General features: G+C 36.8%; 1 protein-coding gene across 1 annotated transcript; it reads left to right on the top strand.

The window, feature by feature from the left end:
• Positions 1-313: 313 nt before the first annotated feature.
• Positions 314-18,175, top strand: LOC121952741. Its single transcript, XM_042499560.1, has 21 exons — positions 314-703; positions 793-896; positions 4,036-4,190; positions 4,351-4,522; positions 5,264-5,390; positions 5,922-6,016; positions 6,834-7,048; positions 8,553-8,735; positions 8,877-9,012; positions 9,383-9,474; positions 11,225-11,377; positions 11,883-12,298; positions 12,829-12,932; positions 13,025-13,179; positions 14,004-14,175; positions 14,454-14,580; positions 15,337-15,437; positions 15,596-15,810; positions 16,047-16,229; positions 17,317-17,452; positions 17,976-18,175. The coding sequence occupies exons 1-21, from the start codon at positions 314-316 to the stop codon at positions 18,031-18,033; spliced, it is 3,489 nt and encodes a 1,162-aa protein (XP_042355494.1). The 3' UTR covers positions 18,034-18,175.
• Positions 18,176-19,796: the final 1,621 nt, after the last annotated feature.

Below are 19,796 nucleotides of genomic sequence, written 5' to 3'. Positions count from 1 at the left end.
CTCACAGATAAATAGTATCCCTTTCTGCTCACCAGCTAAGAGACAGTGGATCCAGCAGTCTTAAGGCACTCTCGAATGAGAAGGTTATCTCCTTGAAAGAAGGTTTAATTCTCTCTTGGGGCTTGAAACTGAAGTTTTTCAGTTGTGACTCTGTCCCACTGAGGGACCAACTCACTCTGCTTCACAGAGAGCTCAAACCTAACACTCTGGTGCTAAGCTCAAGACTTTAAGAGGGATACCACAGCTCATACTCTGAAGAATTTCGAGGATTTTTTTTCCCTGCAAGTGCAGGAATTGTTTTTTTATATAAAGAATGGGAGACTATGATGAAGACACTGCATTCCTCGGACAGACTGGTCCTTATTTCTGGACCACATTCTTCCTCCTTAACACAGTTTTTGTCTCAACTGGATTCAATGGACTTTACATGGTGTTTATCGGGGCAACTCCGAAACACCACTGTGTCATCCCAGATGTGAACTTGACTGAGGAATGGACAAATGCCATCATTCCTGTTACGATAGTGGATGGAGAGGAGGTGCAGAGCCAGTGCAGCAGATACAGGCTGGATGTGGTGAGAAATCTCTCCGCTGAAGGATATATTCCTGGAAGGGATGTCAACCTCACTGAGCTGGAGCAGGAGCGATGTTTAGATGGATGGAGCTACAGCAAAGAGATCTACCAATCCAACATAGTCACTGAGGTCAGTATCAATGTGCTCATGTTTATTATGGGAAATGTTCAGTTTGCTTTGTATCTAATAATATGCATGTCATTCACATCTTTGCACAGTGGAACCTCGTTTGTGATGACCAGTGGAAAGTTCCCTTTGCATCTTCGACTCTTTTTGTGGGATACCTCTTTGGGTCCCTAATCTCAGGACAGCTTTCTGACAGGTATTTCATTGTTATTTATCAGTAAAATGTCCCTAAAAGCATTCATTTCACTGTCCAATATGAACCTTTAATGTACTTTATGTTTAGTAAGATAGTTTTTGTCATTTACTACATATGTTAGGGGGTTTATTGAAAGTTTAAATAATGCTTATAAAAACAGGAAACTTTCATTTAAGCAAGTGAGTATTTCACGCTGTATTAATTGTCATTTTAATGACAACAGCTCCATCTACTGTTGAAGACAGCATCCTCCAACAGAGGTTAAGTTTTCAGATCGAGGTCCCCTACTTTGAAGTCATCACCACTCTTTCCATGATGGTTTTTCAAATATCAAAACCCCTTTGTCTGTATGAGTATTTGATGTTAAGCGCTCTGCTCTCTAACAGACATTGTGTACCTTTGTTTAAAAGCATGGGGCTCAGTACAAAGCAGTTTGGAGCCCCCATGTGTTCAACTATTTAGCTCTTGTGCAGCTGTGAAAACTTTCTGCCACATGTTTGAGAAAGAGGGGGTAAGGGCCCTTGAGGTTGTAAAGTTTTGATGATCAATGGGACTCATACAACAAACGATGTAGAAACAAATTTTCTCTTGTTTTTCCTCATATTCATGATTTGTTCTTATTTTGGTACTACCAATTGATTTTTGGGCAGTACCCATTGATTTTTGGGATTCCATTATGTTTACTTATTTTTGCTCTTCTCTTACGTAAGACAAAAATGTAAGATTTTTTAAGAGCACTCATACCAAAATAAGAGAAAAACATCTTGTTTTCACAGTCCAAAAATTGTTGCCTGGTGCAATGAAAAATACATTTTTCATCTGAGTAACATTTTTCAAAAATGCCTGAAAGTTATTAATCAAATTTAGATAAGGTTTCAGACTAATTATAATGATTAGATTATTAATTTTCAGAGCCAAAGAAATACTACCATACTTGGTCGATTGATCCCAATTACTGTAATTTCAGTTACTGTGTGTCCTTCTGTGACCAGTGCTGGAATGTAACTTAGTAGGTTTAGTCAAGTACTGAAATAAGTGCAAATTTAGGAAGTTTTACATTATTGGAGTGTTTTAATCCCATGCCACTTTCCACTTCTACCTCACTGCACTTCAGAGGGAAATATTGTAGTTTTTACTCTGCTACTACTGTTAGAAAACTACTTTACAAATTAAGTGTTTTGCTCATAAACCATATGAAAGTATACAAACAATTGAACTGGGAAGTGTTTTCATGATAATTTAAGTCAAAACATTTTGTGGTTCCAGCTACTCATATGTATGAAGACTTATTGCTTTTCCTGCTTTCCTGCTTTTATTGCTATTTTGATTTATTAAACTTATTTAAACTGTTTTGCACATGTACTTTGGCACAGGACTGTGCTGTTACTTTAAGACTTAAATATGTTTCCCTGAGATCACATTTACTTAGTTAAGTTTATTTAACAGTACATCAGTTTCACTACTGCAGAAGTTATTTTTCTTGCAATCTTTACTTGGTGTCATGTCTCCAGTCTTGGCCATTTGCCAATCTTTGCACATGGCACAAAACCTGCTCTTTTTATGGTTTTTAGGGGGGTGTTACTTATGTTAATAGATGACTTATGATCAAGTGGGATTCATCATTGAGCACACCTGGGTAAGAGCACATTTGAATGGTTAAGAGCATTTGGTGCATCTGGAGTTTTCTTGACAGAAAATTGAGATAAAATATAAGAGACATTTAAGAGAACGTTGCTGTATGAGGCCCATTGTGTCACATTGAGTGAGTAAGAAGTCCCTGAAAATTGCTAGTTTAGGAGAGGCTGTTATCCACAGCCAGGAATAATGTCATAAGATGAGATCTAAATGTGTGGAAAAAAATGATGGTGATGGTTTTTATCATGTATATGCAAGAGTCGACTGAACTTCATTCATGTACAGGAAGAGGTTGAAGTTTAAAGGAAAACAAAAATACAAAATCATGTCGTGAGTGGACCACTCTAGTCTGGTCTAAGGGTAAATGTACAGCAAGTGAATCACTTAAGCAAAACTATCCCTGACTGGATGATGCCCTTCTATGTTTAACTATTTAGTTCATTTGCAGCTGTGAAAACTTTCCATCACATGATTGAGAAAGTGGGGGTGAGGGCTTCGAAGCTTTTTGACCGTTTTGTCATACTGGGTGATTTAATGAGCCTTTTTGTAATTTTTTAAAATCATTTTCTGCCCTTGTAAAGTCTTGTGCCAAAAATGATTCACCTGTTCTAGATGTTGGTTGCTTGCTGCAGTACCTGATCAAAAGTCATGTGCCTTGTTATCAGCATTTTGTTTGGCCGCTGTATTAGACTAGTTGAAAAGCTGCGATGCAGTGCAACTAAGTTTCACGCAGCTTCCCGTTTCTTGCAGGGAGATATGACAAAAATTAAATTTAGCAACAAACAGCCACGTTTTACAGGAAACTGCATTCCTTTTGGTTTCAAATGAAACACTGACAGTGAGGGTAAAGTGCTGACCTCATCTTGAATTTAAGGGGTTTAAAATCTACAATATCTGCATCAACAGATTTTGATTTACTTCATTTGTCATCTTCATTATGCACTTCCATACATAAATAAAAACAAAATTAAAATCTCCCCTTAAAAGACAAAATCAGTGCAAGTCAATAATAAATAGCAGAATAGAAATAAGTGGGTAAAAGTTAGAGGAAAGTTAGGAGCATCCATAATGAAAAATCTATAAAAGTGCAGGAATCACAGACATTTTACACATACAATACACCCTCAGGTTTACGAGTTAATCTAAACTAACAAAGTTAATATATATTGTGTTTGTTTGGCATAAGACATTGTTGCAGTTCACTCACAGACTGCCTGATATCTAGCTGAGCTGATGCTCTGCCTGGTTGGTGCTGCAGATGTCTTCACTTGTTGGTTGTTAAGTAGGCTTTTTGCCTCTACTTATTAGCAATTGCAGCAAACAGCATAAAAAGTTGGTACAACATAAAAAGTTGTTTATAATCGCTGCCCAGCTGCATCGTCCTCAATGAAAGTGTTTTAGTATAAAAAGGGGCAACATAATCACAAAGATGTCACTGTCATCGTGTTTTGTAAATGCACAGTTTCTGTGAATCCCCGTCAGTGACACACTTATCTCCATTCAGGTTCGGGAGGAAGAAGATTGTCTTCCTGTCGCTTGCAGCTCAGTGTGTGGCAGTGCTGCTTCAGTCCTTCTCTCATTCATGGAGGATGTTCTGCATCATGTTCCTCTTTGTTGGAGCCTCCCAAGTATCCTTATATATCTCTGCATTTGTACTAGGTATGAACTGTGAAAAACTCCTATTCCTACATTTGATAATATATATAGTACATTCTTGTCACCTGCAGGAATAGATAATTTAACATTTATCACATGGCTTTAATTATCTGCGGATTTATCTCTTTTTAATCTCATGCATTTACCATTTTATCTTTGACAGGAACAGAAGTTTTGAGTAAAACTATGCGAGTGCTCTTCACAACTCTGGGAGCCTTCCTTTTCTATTGCATTGGGTACATGACATTACCCTGGATTGCATATGGAATCCGTGAATGGAGGACTCTGCTTGCCGTTCTGTCCACAACTTCTGTGGTCTACATCCCACTGTGGTGGTACGTCACTCATTGTTTTCTTAAGTCCAAGGTTCCCGCACATTTTCATGCACAAAATTTCAAAAGTTTTCCATTAATTTTCAAGGACTCATAATACTCCCCCCACTTTCCCACTGTTTTTCAAACTTACAAACATACATGAAGGAAGAGACAGAATGCAGGGAGAAAACAGATGGTAGACAAAACGTAACACATCAATGCATATTTGAGCTACATTTCAAGAAAAAGTTGCTGCTATGTTACATAATGTTGAATTCATTGCTTTTCAGTCCACTAGATACAATTTGCTACAATGAAAATTATCGAAGTGAAAATAATTCAATCTTCAAGATTTTATCTTAAGAAAAAAAAGGTAATAAGTCACAATATATTGGAATATATGTGTTATTGCAATACTCAACATATTGCAACGTGTTTAAAATTGCAGTATTATTATATCCTGACCTAAGTATTGTGATAATATCATATCATGGGGTCTCTGGTAGTATTTTCCAACCATAAAATACTGTTACAATTTCATTACACATGATAAAATTCCATGACTTTTTCCTAGAAAGTAAGATTGGGAAAATTAAAATGAATTTTTCCTGGCCTTCCATGACCGGGGGAACCCTGAAAGTCATATTTTGAGCGTGAATAAAATGCACTCATAGCCAGAATGTCTGGTTTATCAGCAAGATGTGATCATTTAATACAACTTATTTTGTTGACATTTGTATGACACCTGTATTGATTGTGCAGGTTCATCCCAGAGTCTCCGCGGTGGCTGATTACTCAGGGAAGAGTGGAGGAGGCTGAGGTCATTGTGAGGGATGCTGCAAGAAAAAATAAGGTTGAAGCACCACCTGTAATCTTTAAAGAATGTGAGGTAAGCTTTAAATTCTGTCTTTAACACCACTGTTTATTTGTGACCTTTTAATTATAATATCCTTTAGTTATAGCATAAAAAACATGGTTTTGTGTCAGTGATTCACAACTGGTCCAGCCATGAGGTCCAGATTCCTTCTTCAGTCTAGTCAAGGTCCACACATAAGCATATTTTTTCATATGTAACCCTTTTGTAATCACCAACACTTTAAATAGTAACGGTAATTAGATTAAATATTTTTCCCTCAGTTACTGTAACTGCACTGTACTGTAACTACAATTGAATTTTTTATTTAAATACTGAAACAAGTTATTCCCCAACACCATTCCTGAATCACTTGCAGTCCCTTCAGAACGCACCCACAACCCACTTTTGGACCACGACCCACCAGTTGGGAACCACTGGTTTCTGTAATCCCACACCCTAAACCCATTCAAGGCAACTGAATCAGTTTACAATGTTTTTGAGATATTCTGTGCGCAAGTCGGGAAAATGTAACCACATCAATTCCCCTGTTTACCTTGGTTTTAGGTGCAGGCTTTGACTCCAAGCAAGAAATACACCATGCTCGATATTCTTAAACACAAGAACATGAGATGCATCACACTGATGTGTCTCCTTTTGTGGTGAGTGTTTTTCCCTCATTTTGACATTAACCCTTTGAAACCTGGATTGGCATCAGTTTTCTTGTGCTGCATTCAAACATCTATAACAAGCTATTTAATCCTTTGAAACCTGAGGGAAATGGTTTGATTTCTTTGAAAACATTATGGAATAAAGGCAATGACAAATTTGGTAAACTATTGTGGGAAATGAGTAAAAGGTGACAAAAATATTACCAGAAATGTGTTTTTACAAAGAGGTGAGGATTATTACAAAATGATTTCCCATTATTATTATTATTGCAGTGTTTCTATATAAAAATAAATAAAATGTAAATTGGTAAAAACACTGAATAAAGAAGTTTCACTTAAAAAGTTGTGTTTTTTCCAATGCTGCTTCTCACGGAGGGGCTTCTAACTAAAGTGGCCACTGCGAAAACCCAAATGGCCCTATACAAAACCAGTGTCTGCTTTGTACATTTTGTGCTACTGTGAACTTGCCAATGCAACATGCCGATCTCCGATGATGAGGACCTGCTCCCTATGTTGGTATAAACGACTCATTCTAACGTAATGAAAACACACATTTCTTATTTTCAGGTGATTATACACTAAAGAGAATATATTTGCTATTTTCTATTTCTACCAACATATCACCCTAAATCTTACATACTGGACCTTTCAATAATAATCATCATTCACATTAGATGCATTAGAAAACTAAGGTGACATGTCGTCAACAACAACAGCAACAAACAGTCAAAAATGTACAAAGGAAATCTGCATATCATGAAAGTTACTTCTTAATAAAAAATGTTGGTTTTTCTTCTTCTTTTTCCAGGATGGCAATAAACATTGGGTATTTTGGATTATCCCTGAACACCTCCAATCTGAGTGGCGACCCCTTCATGAACTGTTTTTTGTCAGCTACTACTGAGGTCCCCGCCTATGTTGTTTCTACTTGGCTGCTTAAAAAATGTCCAAGAAGGGCACTTCTGTCATCGTTCCTCACCATTGGAGGAGGACTACTTCTTCTAATCCAGTTCATCCCTGATAGTAAGATATTGCTTTATGAACTTACAGTGTGATAACCGACCACACACTCACACCCAGTATCTTATCACACAATGATAGTGGTTTATACTGCAGCCAGTGCAAATATGTGTAGGGTACTTAAAATTTTGTTTTATTTACTTAATTTTGTTAAGTTCTTGCAACTTAAAAATGAAAACTTTAGTTAATGTAATCCTTCTAAGTTTTAGCAACTTTAACAAACAGAGTATACTGTGCTATGTATCTGTACTCAGCTGGTTGCAAACTAGTCATATAACAATCATATTTGTATTTTCTTAAACATCTTAACAACACAGAACTCCCAAATCCTCTTTGTCATGATCGAGTGAAGTCAGACTAATTTGGTTGCTAACACCTAGAATTATCATTTTTAAGTTGCAACAACATCACAAAATTAAGTAAATACAGCTAAATTATGACTAAACTTAACAATTAACTATAAAAATAAACAGAAATTAAGACTAATAGTTATATTAACTTTACTTTTTCAAGACCATCAGTTTCCAAGATTATTTTAAGTAAAATCAACTTGTCAGATTTTACAGTGAGAAGTAATGGGGAAAGACACGTTCCTGTCAATTTTTTTTCAAGTGACGACTACAATTGAAAACCCCATTGCATTAGTGGTGTAGGCAAAAATCTCTGCAACAAATGTCTCAGCTAAAACATCTGCAAGGCTTAATATCACAAGAAGTAGCTGACAAAATACATATTACGTATTGTAATTATGTCTGTCAGCATTTATGTGTTAATAAAGAAGAAGATTTTATATAAGAAGGCACTTGTGCAAATATACTAAAAAGACACTCAGGCTTTTGATTGCAGGCAGTATTATCACACGTTAATTATTGTTGAAGTACTTTTACTGAGGAGTGGAATCGTAAAGAAAACTAGATTAGTATAACCTTTGCACATAGAGTGATGTAATATCTGTAAAACGTGACTGTGTTGTGTTTCCAGAACGGGCTGCAGTTGGCAAATTTTAAAAAATAAAGGAGAAAATGGGTTGTGTACATTTCTGATAAATGTCATTGTATGTATATTGCGCAGCCTAGTTCAAACACAAAGTTGCTGTCACATTAAACAACTACTACTTGCAAGCCCTGCCATTGCACTTCTTAATTTGACTTTTATTAGTCACTGCTTCATTTATAATGATTGATTTCTCGCCAATAAAAACGTTAACCTCAGTAAAAATGTCTGTGGATGTGAAAAAAAGAGGAATACTTATTGTAATATGTGGGCACACCAATAATGTCAAAAGTTAAGCTGTTTAGCAGTGTTGTGTAGTAATTTTTATTTTAAAAAATAATAATCTATGGCAAATGGGCTTTTCTGGTCTAAAAATGCAGATTTTCTGACTGTGTAACTGGCTTAAAACTACATTACTTTAACACTTGTTTGGCTTGTGACTCCTTATATTTTACTGTAAAGGGGAATTCATTCTTAACTCACTCCAAATAACTTCTTTCTCTCTCCTCTTCAGCCCTTCAGTATGTTGCTCTGGCTCTGGAAATGACTGGAAAGTTTGGCTTCACCATGTCCTTCAGCATCGTCTACATCTACACTGCTGAGATTTACCCCACTGTACTCAGAAACGTCGGCATGGGGATGTGCTCCTCTGCTGCACGCATTGGAAGTATCACAGCTCCTTATGTCATCTATTTAGGTGAGGTATCTCAAAAGGATGCTGCAATTTAACAGCACTGTTATACTGACAAAACCACTGCACAGAATAATATTAGTGATATGAATATTGTATAAGTTTATCATTTTCTAATATTGAATTTTGCTCCTTTGTTATTCACAGGTACATATAATAAGGTTTTGCCCTATATCCTCATGGGAAGTCTCACAATTGCTTGCTCTGTGGTGAACTTCTTCCTTCCGGAGACCCTCAATAGAGATCTTCCAGAAACAGTGGAGCAGATGCAAGAATGCCAGGGGTAGGTGCAATTTAACGTAGATCACTGTACGTCATGAATTCAGGTCATTACTACGAAACTGTTTTACAACATGCTTGCTATGATAAGACTTAGACTCTTTCAGTTGCATAAGGAATGTACAAATAGTGTAGTAGTCAGAGTGGTAGTACAGCAGTAATACAAATAATACATAGTACTTGTCCTAGAAAGAGTTTTACAGGCATAAAATTTTAGTATTTGTAACAAAGGTCATGGTTGGTTGATATGATGATGCATATTTTAGGTTTCTTCTTGTCTTCTCTTCTTGAAAAAGAAAAGAAGAAAAGTAAAAATGTGAATATGTCAACTGCCATGTACGCATGTAAGGTAGACGTGTTTCTTTCGATTGCAGGTTGTGTAGTGGATCCAGAAAGACAAAATATGTAGAAGAGGAAGGAAGGAGAAACCAACCCATTCAACATGAGGCCAAATCTGATGTGCAGAGTCTTACTCCATAGTAAGAGCCACTATGTGGTCTTGCTTAATTTTTAAGAAAGAAAAAACATTATTTTGCTTGAAAGTAATTATCTAAAATCTGAAAATAAAATCCAAAAAAATGCACAGTGGGATAAAAAAAATACACTGGCACGTACTGTTGGTTTTGTTTTATCATTGAAAAAAAACAACAAAAAAAAAACCTCTTTATTTTTCTACTAGGTTGATGCTTCCTAATTTTATGTATATTTTTTTGAAATGTTACCAAAAAAATTGATCTAAAAAGTTTGTATGAATATCAAACATATCTGATTGGTCTCTAATTTTTGTTATACAATATATGGAAATAAAATATGAACATATGAACCCTCCCAACACACAGCCTGAGTTGTTTATGTCTTTTAACCTAAAACATCCTGAATAACCATGTTTTTTTATGTTAGCTCTAATCAACATTTTGGGAAACTATACTACTCTAATGTCTGTACAGAAAATATAAGGCTGCAACCAGTAATGAAATAAGAATCACCGCATTACAAACCACATTAAAAAAATACCAATAATTAAACTGGTTGAAAAGATATTTTATCAACACAGTGATATCATGTGACTGAACATATATTTTAACTCCTGGCACACAAGAGTTATTGGTGATGAAATGAGACTTACTGCATGTAATAACAAAATGAGTTTAGATCTGGAATCATTCACAGAAGTTTGTGTGTACAAAAGAGCTCTCCTCATGGGGTGCTATATTTCCGGACTTTGGTCCTCCAGCTCCTAACAGACCAAAAATGAGCAGCCAAGCAAAAGAGTCATAACTGCTTCATCTTTAAACCACCCGCAATACACAACTCAAGCACCACTGTAAATGACACATTGTCTGTCTTCATCACTGTTTAACCTCTCCTTGATAATGAATAACTTCCTTTTCAAGGTTTCCTTCAGTGCTGTTCTATAACATTTTATATAATGACTCTAACTTTATGATGACTTAAGTTTGATAGAGAAGATCTAAATTAAACTATAAATAGCAATGATATTTCATTTTGTAAATCACAATAAAAATAAAGTGATTCACACCGGGAATTGTTTTTGTACCTTGAGTGTGCATAAGGTGCCAGAGTGCATAAACCAGCATCAAAATAGAGCTTGTTAATCAAGAAAGTGCCAGTGGAGGATCCCCCGCACCCCCAACAGGTCCTAACTAGCCCCCTAATGTCCTTCAGTCCTAGAAACATCCTAAAATCCTAACGGCTTGTCACAATGTGAAAGGTGGTTAAACTAGCCACAGCTCAGTGGGGAAGCTTCGGTGGGGAATCTGCTGTGGCTCCTGGGCACGACAGACCCCCAAAAATGTGCATTTTTTTAAGAGTGGACAAAGCAGATTTGAGATCTCTTAGGTCAGAACCGATGTAACGGTGATAGGCTTGGGAGGACCATTGGCCCATGATCTGAATCAAGTGTTCTGGTACGCTGCTGCGGTGTCCAGAGTAATGTGTGGGAGAGATGCCAGACAAAGACAGAACTTGACGGAAGTGTTGGTGGAACCAGAAGCTCTTAAACACCTGGCCAGATTCAGATGCAAACAGAGAGTCATCCTGGGATGTGCTTTGTAATGTCCGGAAATGTAAGTAGTTGGAGAGAATGAGGAAGGGGTTTAGTACTGATTAAATGCTGAGGTAGAAGACAGGAGTGCTTTTGCCAGATTGTTTGGTTTTGGTTCTTTTCAAATAAAAAAACTATGGTGTCATTGAAGAGATCCCGTTCCAGTTGCCAGGAGATAGAGCCGGAAGCGGAGCTCAGCACGGCTCGGCATGGCTCGGCATGGCTCGGCATGGCTTGGCACGGCTCGGCGCATCAGCGAAATGCAGGTCAAGAGTGACGGGACAGAAGAAGCAACAGACAACAGGTGAGAAACAAAGGCCTGCCCTTGGGGAATGATGCGGAGAGCAAAATTGTAATTTTAAGTCTACACAGATGTGTAGTGTTGCCCACAAAGTCTAGTTTTAAGAGTGGAGTGAGGCAAAGTAAAAACAAAAACAATATTTTGAAGACATGTCGATTAAGAACAGCCGTGATAGCAGAGTCTATCTTGTCCATTGTGTTTGTCATTAATTTTCTTCTCTTTGGTTGTTGCACACAGCCTGACAATAACTTTAGTCTTTGTTAGTCCTTCCACAGTGCTTATTGGATAGATTACTTTGTCAGTCAAGGAACCATTTTTTTCTTGTGATGGCTTGATGCCAGAGGAATCCGTCATCTCAGTGGAGTGGGCAGAGTCGAAGGTCTGGACTCAGGTAAAAGGAGCTCTGAGTTATGGGTCATAAACATGTCACGCAGGGGCAAGCAGACACTCTGTCTTGTGTCAGTGTGCCAATAGTGTCTGCTTGTCTTTTTTTCTTCTTGTCTTTTTTGAATATCAATGGATAGCAAAAAAATTAGAGACTATGACAGCATCACATCTTTTCTTGGATCTTGGGGACCTTTTCAGCTGAAGATTTTTTTAGCACTGGCCATCAGCATCATCCCAAATGGGTTCATTGGTAGCTATATAGTATTTGTAGGTGATACTCCACCTCACGAGTGCTACATCCCTGAAAACTACAGCATCAGTGAGACATGGAGAAATGTGACCATCCCACTGGAAACAGTTGATGGCATTGAAAAGCGCAGCTCTTGTTCAAGGCTTAACCTGGAAGTTGTCAGGAACTACTCTCAAAACAAAATGATCCCAAATGTGGATGTGAATTTGAGTGTTATTCCTTTAGAGAGTTGTGTGGACGGGTGGACATACAGCAAAGACATTTACCAGTCAACTATTGTCACAGAGGTGAGCAATAAGTCATCAATTAACTTCTTTTTGATGTTTACAAGGATTCCACAAAGATGTCAAATTTGTTATTATATTGTGAAATTCCAACATTTGAGACATAAAGAATATTGTTAACCCAATTTTCATTCCATCTAAAATTTAAATGTCAGACGTCTTTCTAACATCTTTCTGACGTGATATTGACATCCTGTGCCAGCTGAGATGATTGCTGCTAATAATGCTTCTGCTACTACACAAACCTGTTTTATTGTTGCTGCCACCATTATAGCTCTACGCTACTGATAGCATTGCTGCTTACATTCAATAAGGCTGATTGACTGCCAGTATTAATAGTGTGACCGCTGCAGCTGCTACTGCGACTGCGATATGATATTGATTAGGTACTTTAAAGGATTTAAAAATGTACCTGTCAAATTTACTGTCAACACAAAAGTTGAATCTACACTTTTTCCAACTTTTTGTAAAACAGTTTTTCACAACTTCCATAGACATAACTAAAAGTGTGATAAAATGTGTTGAATTTGCAGTGGGACCTGGTATGTGAGAATGCATACAAAACTCCGCTGGCAACTTCTATCCAATATGTTGGTGTGCTTGTTGGAGCATTTCTCACAGGCCAAATGTCCGACAGGTCTGTACTTTACACAGTATTAAATGAAAATTTTAAGAGTCCAGACAGGGATAAAATTACTCACTCAACTTTAAACTTTATTTCTTACACAGGTTTGGAAGGAGACTAGTACTCTTTGTCATGTTCGTTCTTCAGACTGTGGCGATCACAGCACAGATATTCTCCCCAAGCTGGGAGATCTTCACCCTCATTTTCTTCTTCGTTGGTGGAGGGGGATACTCCAACTATACCATTGCATTTGTGCTGGGTTTGTTTCCACTGAGGATTTGGAACATGCAATTTTGACACCACTGGTTATGTTTAGGCGCTGTCTGTTCTAATGGTCCATCTTTCATTACTGGTAAAAGAAAAGAAAATAATCCTGTTCCCATGAAAATCTCGGTTCTCATAAGGGCCCAAGGTGAAAAAAAAAATTAATATGTTTGGGTAAGGTACAAATGGTCAAAGCCCCTTATGTCCCGAAAGGTAATTTTTTTAAATTTGCACATAACTTAATCATCTTGTAAGAACTTAATTGTCTTGTGCGCAGAACTTAATTGTCTTGTGGAGAAAAGCAACTATCTTGTGCACAAAAGTTATTATCTTGCTCATACAAGATAATTGGTTAACTTGTATGCACACAATAACTTGTTCCTAAAAGATGATTATTTTGTGCGTACAAGATAACAACTATTATTTTGTGGGAATAAGACAGATATCTTTTGAGAACACATTAACATCTTATTCACACAACTTAAATATATTGTGGGAACAACTTTTTGTCTTATACACACAACTGAAATACCTTGTGGGAACAAATTATTATCTTGTGCACACAAGTTGATGTTCACACAAGATAATTGGCTAAACTGTGTGCACAAAATAATATGTTTCACAAGTATAAGAATTTGTTCCCACAAGACAATAATGTGTTACCACAAATAATAACTTGTGTGCACATGATAAAAGTTATAATCTTGTGCACACATGTTGCACTAATCTGACACTAAATTTGCCTGAATGTAACTGCGACAGAAACCTGATTCACAGGTTTATATTAAGAAATTCTAATTTTGTCTGTTACTGCCACAGGTACAGAAATTCTCAGCCAAAAAGCCAGAGTGGTCTTCTGCTCCCTTGGGGTTTTTATGGGCTCAGCTTTGGGCTACATGGCAATGCCAGCTGTGGCTTACTTCCTCCGTGACTGGCGGCTGTTGCTGATCCCCATGGCGGCCTCTGGCCTGATCTACATCCCTTTGTGGTGGTGAGAATATTTCTATAAACATTTAAATTGCTTGCGTGTTGCATAGAATATTTATACTGCAAAGGAACCTGCAGGTAGAAACTCCAAGAAAGTGGCACCCCATGCCTCTGCAAAATAGGTGGTTGTTAACCAGATGTGCATTTGCCAAACTAATGAGTTAATCTTCATAACTGAGGCCTTCTCTCTTGTAAATTCAAAACACACTGTTTTATAACGCTGTAGTATAAATCTCTGTGTGAATTTGCTAATAATGTTGTATCCTTGTTTCAACCCTCCAGGTTAGTCCCAGAGTCACCTCGCTGGCTGCTTTATCAGGGAAGAGTGAAGGAGGCTGAGGCCATACTGAGAAACGCTGCCAAGATTAATAACATAGAGGCTCCAAAGGCCATTTTCACCCAAGCTGAGGTAGGCTACTACATATTTTTAACACGTGATAAGTACATGTGCCTCAGACATTATAAAATGTTAATTTGTTTAAAATAAAACAAAACTTTTGTCATGTTCTTGTTTTGTCCTGTTTGTTAAGAGTTACATTTCAGTTTAGCCAGCTTTTGTTAAGTGACTTATTGTACCACACAGGGTTATTTTTGTGGCAACACACTGACTGTTTAAATTAGCACTGACAATCTGTGTGATATTTTGGTGTTCAGCTCAGAGCGCCTACTGCAAACAGGAGGAAGTTTATTTAAATGAGGAATAAGGCAGCGTAAAACTTGGTATCTTGATAGAAATTGTGTCATAGCTTTTGGGATAGTTTGTAGTTATGATGTGAGATAAAGTAGAATTAAAACTGAAATAGCATCACATAAAGGACTTCATTAGTGTTTTTGATATTTATTTTTATCATCATTATACAAATTAAGTTAAAAAAATGTGAGGCTGTGTGCCTTTGCACCATTCAGACAGCAATATAATTTCCTGAAGAAGCAGCTTTCCATTTGTTGACCAAATATTGTCAAAAGTCCCTGTGACTGGCAAGGCTCTGTAGGTATCCTGTGGTGTCTGCTGTTCTGGGATGCTGCTATGTCAAAGAAAGCACGAAGTGTTATTACATTGTGTTTTGGCAAAAAAAAAGCACATGGCAACTAATGCTCAACAAAAGCACATGGTTTACTTTTTACTTGTTATTGCTGCAACTGTGTCTTCTTGTTTTTTTCCCAGATCAATGATGCACTGGCTATGAAAGACAAGAAATACAACATTTCTGTCATTGTAAGCAGCTGCAATGTGTTCTCTATGACATTACTGTGTTCATTTCTCTGGTATGTCTACGATTTCCTCATGACATAAATCCTGTAAGCATCACAATCAATTGTTTACACAACTGATGCCCACCTTGGAATTGAAAAGTGTCTGCTATAAACAATATTTTTTCAGATGCAACCAAAATTGTCGCCTCTCATCCTATGTGTCTCTGCAGGATCATCATCACCATTAGCTACTTTGCTCTGGTCCTCAACACTTCGAACCTGAACGGCGACCCTTACATAAACTGCTTCTTTTCTGCACTGGTGGAAGTGCCGGCTTACGTAATTGCTTTGCTACTGCTCCAGTACTGCTCCAGGCACTTCTGCCAGTCTTCTACACTCTTTGTTGGAGGTGTTATGATCCTCTGTGTCCACCTCATCCCAACAGGTAATGCTTTACTTTCAATTAACGTGTTTAAATTCAAAATTTTGCCATCAAAACACAAAAAAACGTGTATGCATCAAAATATATAAAAAATCATTTAAGTATCTTACTTTCATTCTATGTTTTGTTTATTTTTCAATTCCTCTTCCTTTACCTCTTTAATGTCTCAACGCTATGCATTGTGGCTTTTTCAGTATTTTTAGCATTTGCTGTAATTTAAGTTTTTTTTTTTTCCTTAGATCTACAGAGTTTGCCTGTGGTCCTAGAGATATTGGGAAAATTTGCCATAACATCTGCATTTTGTGTGGTGTACTCCGTCACATCAGAGCTCTTCCCCACTGTTATCAGAAATACAGCAATGGGGTGTTGTTCCATGGCTGCTCGTATTGGAACCATCATCTCCCCTTTTATCATTTATCTGGGTAAGTGTAGTTTTCTGTTTTGAACACCAAGCCTGTACCAGGGCAGTTTTCTCTGACCCAAAATTCTAATTATGTTAACTTTTATTGCAGTGTTGAGTTGCAACAATTAGTGGAATAGCAGATTAGTTAAGCGCCAGCAAATTAATCAGAAATAAAGTAATAATTTCAGTCATTTTTTAAGCAAAAATGCCAAAGACTCGCTGGTGCCAGTTTCTCAAATGTGACAACTGGCCGTTCTACTTTGTCATATATGACAGTAAATCGAACATCTCAAGTTCAAGTTTATTAATTGTCATCCTATCCATACATGTAGGAACACACACAGTGGAGAGAACTAATGTTTCTCTTGACCAGTGTGCAAAATAAAATAATGAATAGAAACAGAGTCAGTTAAAAGACACTGAGCAGCAGTTAAAAAGAGTGCAATAGATAATAAAGTGCATATTTTAAACTGTAGTCAAGTGCCTGATTGAAAAAGTTAAAATGCTAAAGGTTTTAGACTGTTACTCTGACAAAACAAGTAAACTGAAACAGGCCAGGGTTAAGACTGAGATGGTGGATGATGCCTGCCAAAGTGCAAACCACTGTTTGAGACCAAAACATGGTTATTTCCTAGTAATCTGTTGCTAGGAGAGTAATGCCATGAAAAGAGGTTGTTTTTTTTAACATCAATGGTTGCTCCAGCCGTATTTTGCCACCAAAACTGTTTTTCTATCTGTGGTTTGCAGACACGTACAATGCAAACTTTTTATCTGGCGAATTGGTTGACTGAAGACATTATTGTGGCCACTGAGAAATTTCAAATGCAATGAAAATAACCAGTCAATGATCGATGTAAAAGTGATCTCTAGTTGCGGTCTTATTGCAGTGAGAAGTCCCTAGGTTTCTTTTCTTTACCCCAAGATTTAGTTTTTTTGTTTCTGTCAACAGCCATTGTACATAAAGGTTTGTTTTTTTGTTTTTTATTAAATCAAATTTACACCTACAGTACATGTGTAACAGCAACTCAATGCCATTTGTGTGTAATATAAGTTTTCTTGGCCTTTCTCACCGTTTGTTGTTGTTGTTGTTGTTGTTGTTTTTGCAGGACGATACTACAAGGCACTCCCATACATCCTGATGGGAGGTTTGACCATTTTTGGTGCTGCCTTGTGTTTCCTGCTTCCAGACACTTATGGGAAGGCTTTGCCAGAGACTATATCACAAATGCAGCAGATATGCAGGTGAGTTTACACATTAGGCATACTGCATGTTTACTGGTCACAGATGTAGCCACTGCAAACATCACAGCTTTACGACTGTTTTCATCTACTGGCAGTTAGAATGAAATTTTGACAAGCTGCTTTAGTGAAAAGTTGTTAGTCTTCTTTCACTACTATATGATCACAATTCAGAGAAATATCTATTTTTTGTGATTATTTTATTTTATCTCAGATCATTATTGGGTCGTACCACTGGGATCCAATAATGAAATGCAAACAAATGAAATGAATGTCCCAGTGCAGATCTTTTAATGCTTGCACTCACCTGTAATGAACAGTCTACATTACTGGTTACTGTTTACATTTTTGCACATTGATGTTAGCGTGTATCTGGCTCATAAAATAACTTAATCATTCACTATTTTGTTGCTCTTACATGTGCAAGATGACAGACTGTCTTTAGTGTTAGGGTGACCTTTGAACAATGTTTTTTATTTTCACTGCTGTTACACTGTAACTAAATGTCCCCTCAATGTTTTCACAGGAGAGAAGGCAAAAAAGATGAAGCTGAAAATGGAGATATTAAAGAATCAAAGTTATAATTAATGTTGATTTTTGATTGTATTTCCTGAAGCAAATATTAAGCCTTATTTGCTTACAGAAACCTTTTGTTTTATGTGAGTTAGATTTATGCATTTTTGTTTGAAATGCCCTTTATTGTTATTTAACTAATTGCGAAGCACATTGTCTATCCCCTTTTTAAACGATTAATCAAAGAGAAACTTTTTTCACTTCTTAATTTATGACAAAGAAAATCATAGACCGTGTGTTTTTATATGTTTTATTTTATTTTTTGATTGTGGGATTTAGTTTTGTTTGTTAAAGCATATACTTTGTTTATGAAAAAATTCATGTTAAAACCAGTAGCACTTAGATGTTGCAGAATGGGAAAACCACATAACCATATACACTCATAAGTCTGATTCCAGTACATGAATCAGCATTTTGGCACATGTTGCCTCAATGAAAGAAGTGTGAATACTGAAATCAGTTTTTTTTTTTTTTTGTTTTTGGTTGTTTGCTTATTTGTTTAAATCAGTCCAGTTTTAGCTGCTCTGGGCTGGCTTCCTATAATTTTTAGAATAGATTTCAAGATCTTCCTCTTTATATGGAGGGCCAGCTTGGGTAGGACCAAGCTACACTGCTAACTTCCTTGTTAACTACTTCCCTCCAAGAACAGTGCAATCATTTGCAGCTGGTTTGTTTGAGGTTTCCAGCAACAGCCAAAAAACAAACTGGGGATACTGCCTTTCTCAATAAGGTACATCCCAAAACTGAGGAACACACCACCTATGGATATCAGGGAAGTTAGCACACTAAATACTTTTAAAATAAAGCAAAAGATGTATATGTTCACTGTAGCCTTCAACTGGCTATGAGTTTCCTGATACGGCCCTGAAACCTTTTCTATGCTACACTTTGCCCTTCTGAAATGATTTTAAAATGTTGTATCTGACTTGATTTAAGGTTTTGAGATTTAATGGTTTTATTATTTCTATCATTTTTAGTTTTACTGATTTTCAGCTGCCTTCTATGTACTCTATTTTGAGTTTCTTCAGGGTGATTTTTTTCTGATTTTATGACATAAGACCAATTCAGTCAAGTGTTTAATAACCTAAACCTTCACAAACTGTGCTGTATCAATGGGTTATTATTATTTTTCTAGTGACCACTCACATTTATTTATTTATTATATTGCTACAGAACTGGACTTTTACAACAACATGAAATTCCTTTTCTTTTTTAAAATGTGTACAATCATCTTTTTCATTCAGGTAGTTTGATTCATAGTTCAATATAATGTCTTGGATCTCTGTCATGAAGTTGTATCACTATTGGTTTAACAGCAGACTCATGTCAGTTGAAAATTTGTATTTCAGAACATGAAAGCAATATTGGGAGACAAGATCTCCTGTACCAAAACATGTTCAGTACCACAGCCACACTAGTCCAGTCTACACTTCCAAGTCAAAGACAAAGAGCATTGCAACAAGTGAGCTGGCAATTGAGCAATATAGCTCTCTTGATGAGTGAAACAGTTTGGATACATAAACACAATATCACCACGTCATAGACTTAATGAAGAGCTGACTTGAGATGTTTCCATACAAGCTAAGCTTAACTATTTTTTTTTTTGTAAAATGTGAAACCACAGTGGAATATGAGTTTTGGTTTGCTCTTATGCATGGATTGATGTATTTTTAGTTCAATTCACCACAAGATGGTGCCATCACAAGAAGCAGACAGAGGTGGCAATGCAGGTGATAGGAATGATGACTTGATTACTGATGAAGTGTGTGTTAGG

The sequence above is a fragment of the Plectropomus leopardus genome, chromosome 13 (genome assembly GCF_008729295.1).
Source record: "Plectropomus leopardus isolate mb chromosome 13, YSFRI_Pleo_2.0, whole genome shotgun sequence".
NCBI lineage: Eukaryota > Metazoa > Chordata > Actinopteri > Perciformes > Serranidae > Plectropomus > Plectropomus leopardus.
The sequence above is the reverse complement of the archived record's forward strand: the minus strand, read 5'-3'. Positions and strand labels throughout refer to the sequence as shown.

Bases quoted from the DNA above. Each gene is read 5' to 3' on its own strand.
- LOC121952741 (XM_042499560.1), top strand. From the start codon at position 314: ATGGGAGACTATGATGAAGACACTGCATTCCTCGGACAGACTGGTCCT. The intron at 7,049-8,552 runs GTAAGATATTGC...TCTCCTCTTCAG, and splicing joins AATCCAGTTCATCCCTGATA to CCCTTCAGTATGTTGCTCTG. The intron at 12,933-13,024 runs GTCTGTACTTTA...TTTCTTACACAG, and splicing joins ACAGGCCAAATGTCCGACAG to GTTTGGAAGGAGACTAGTAC.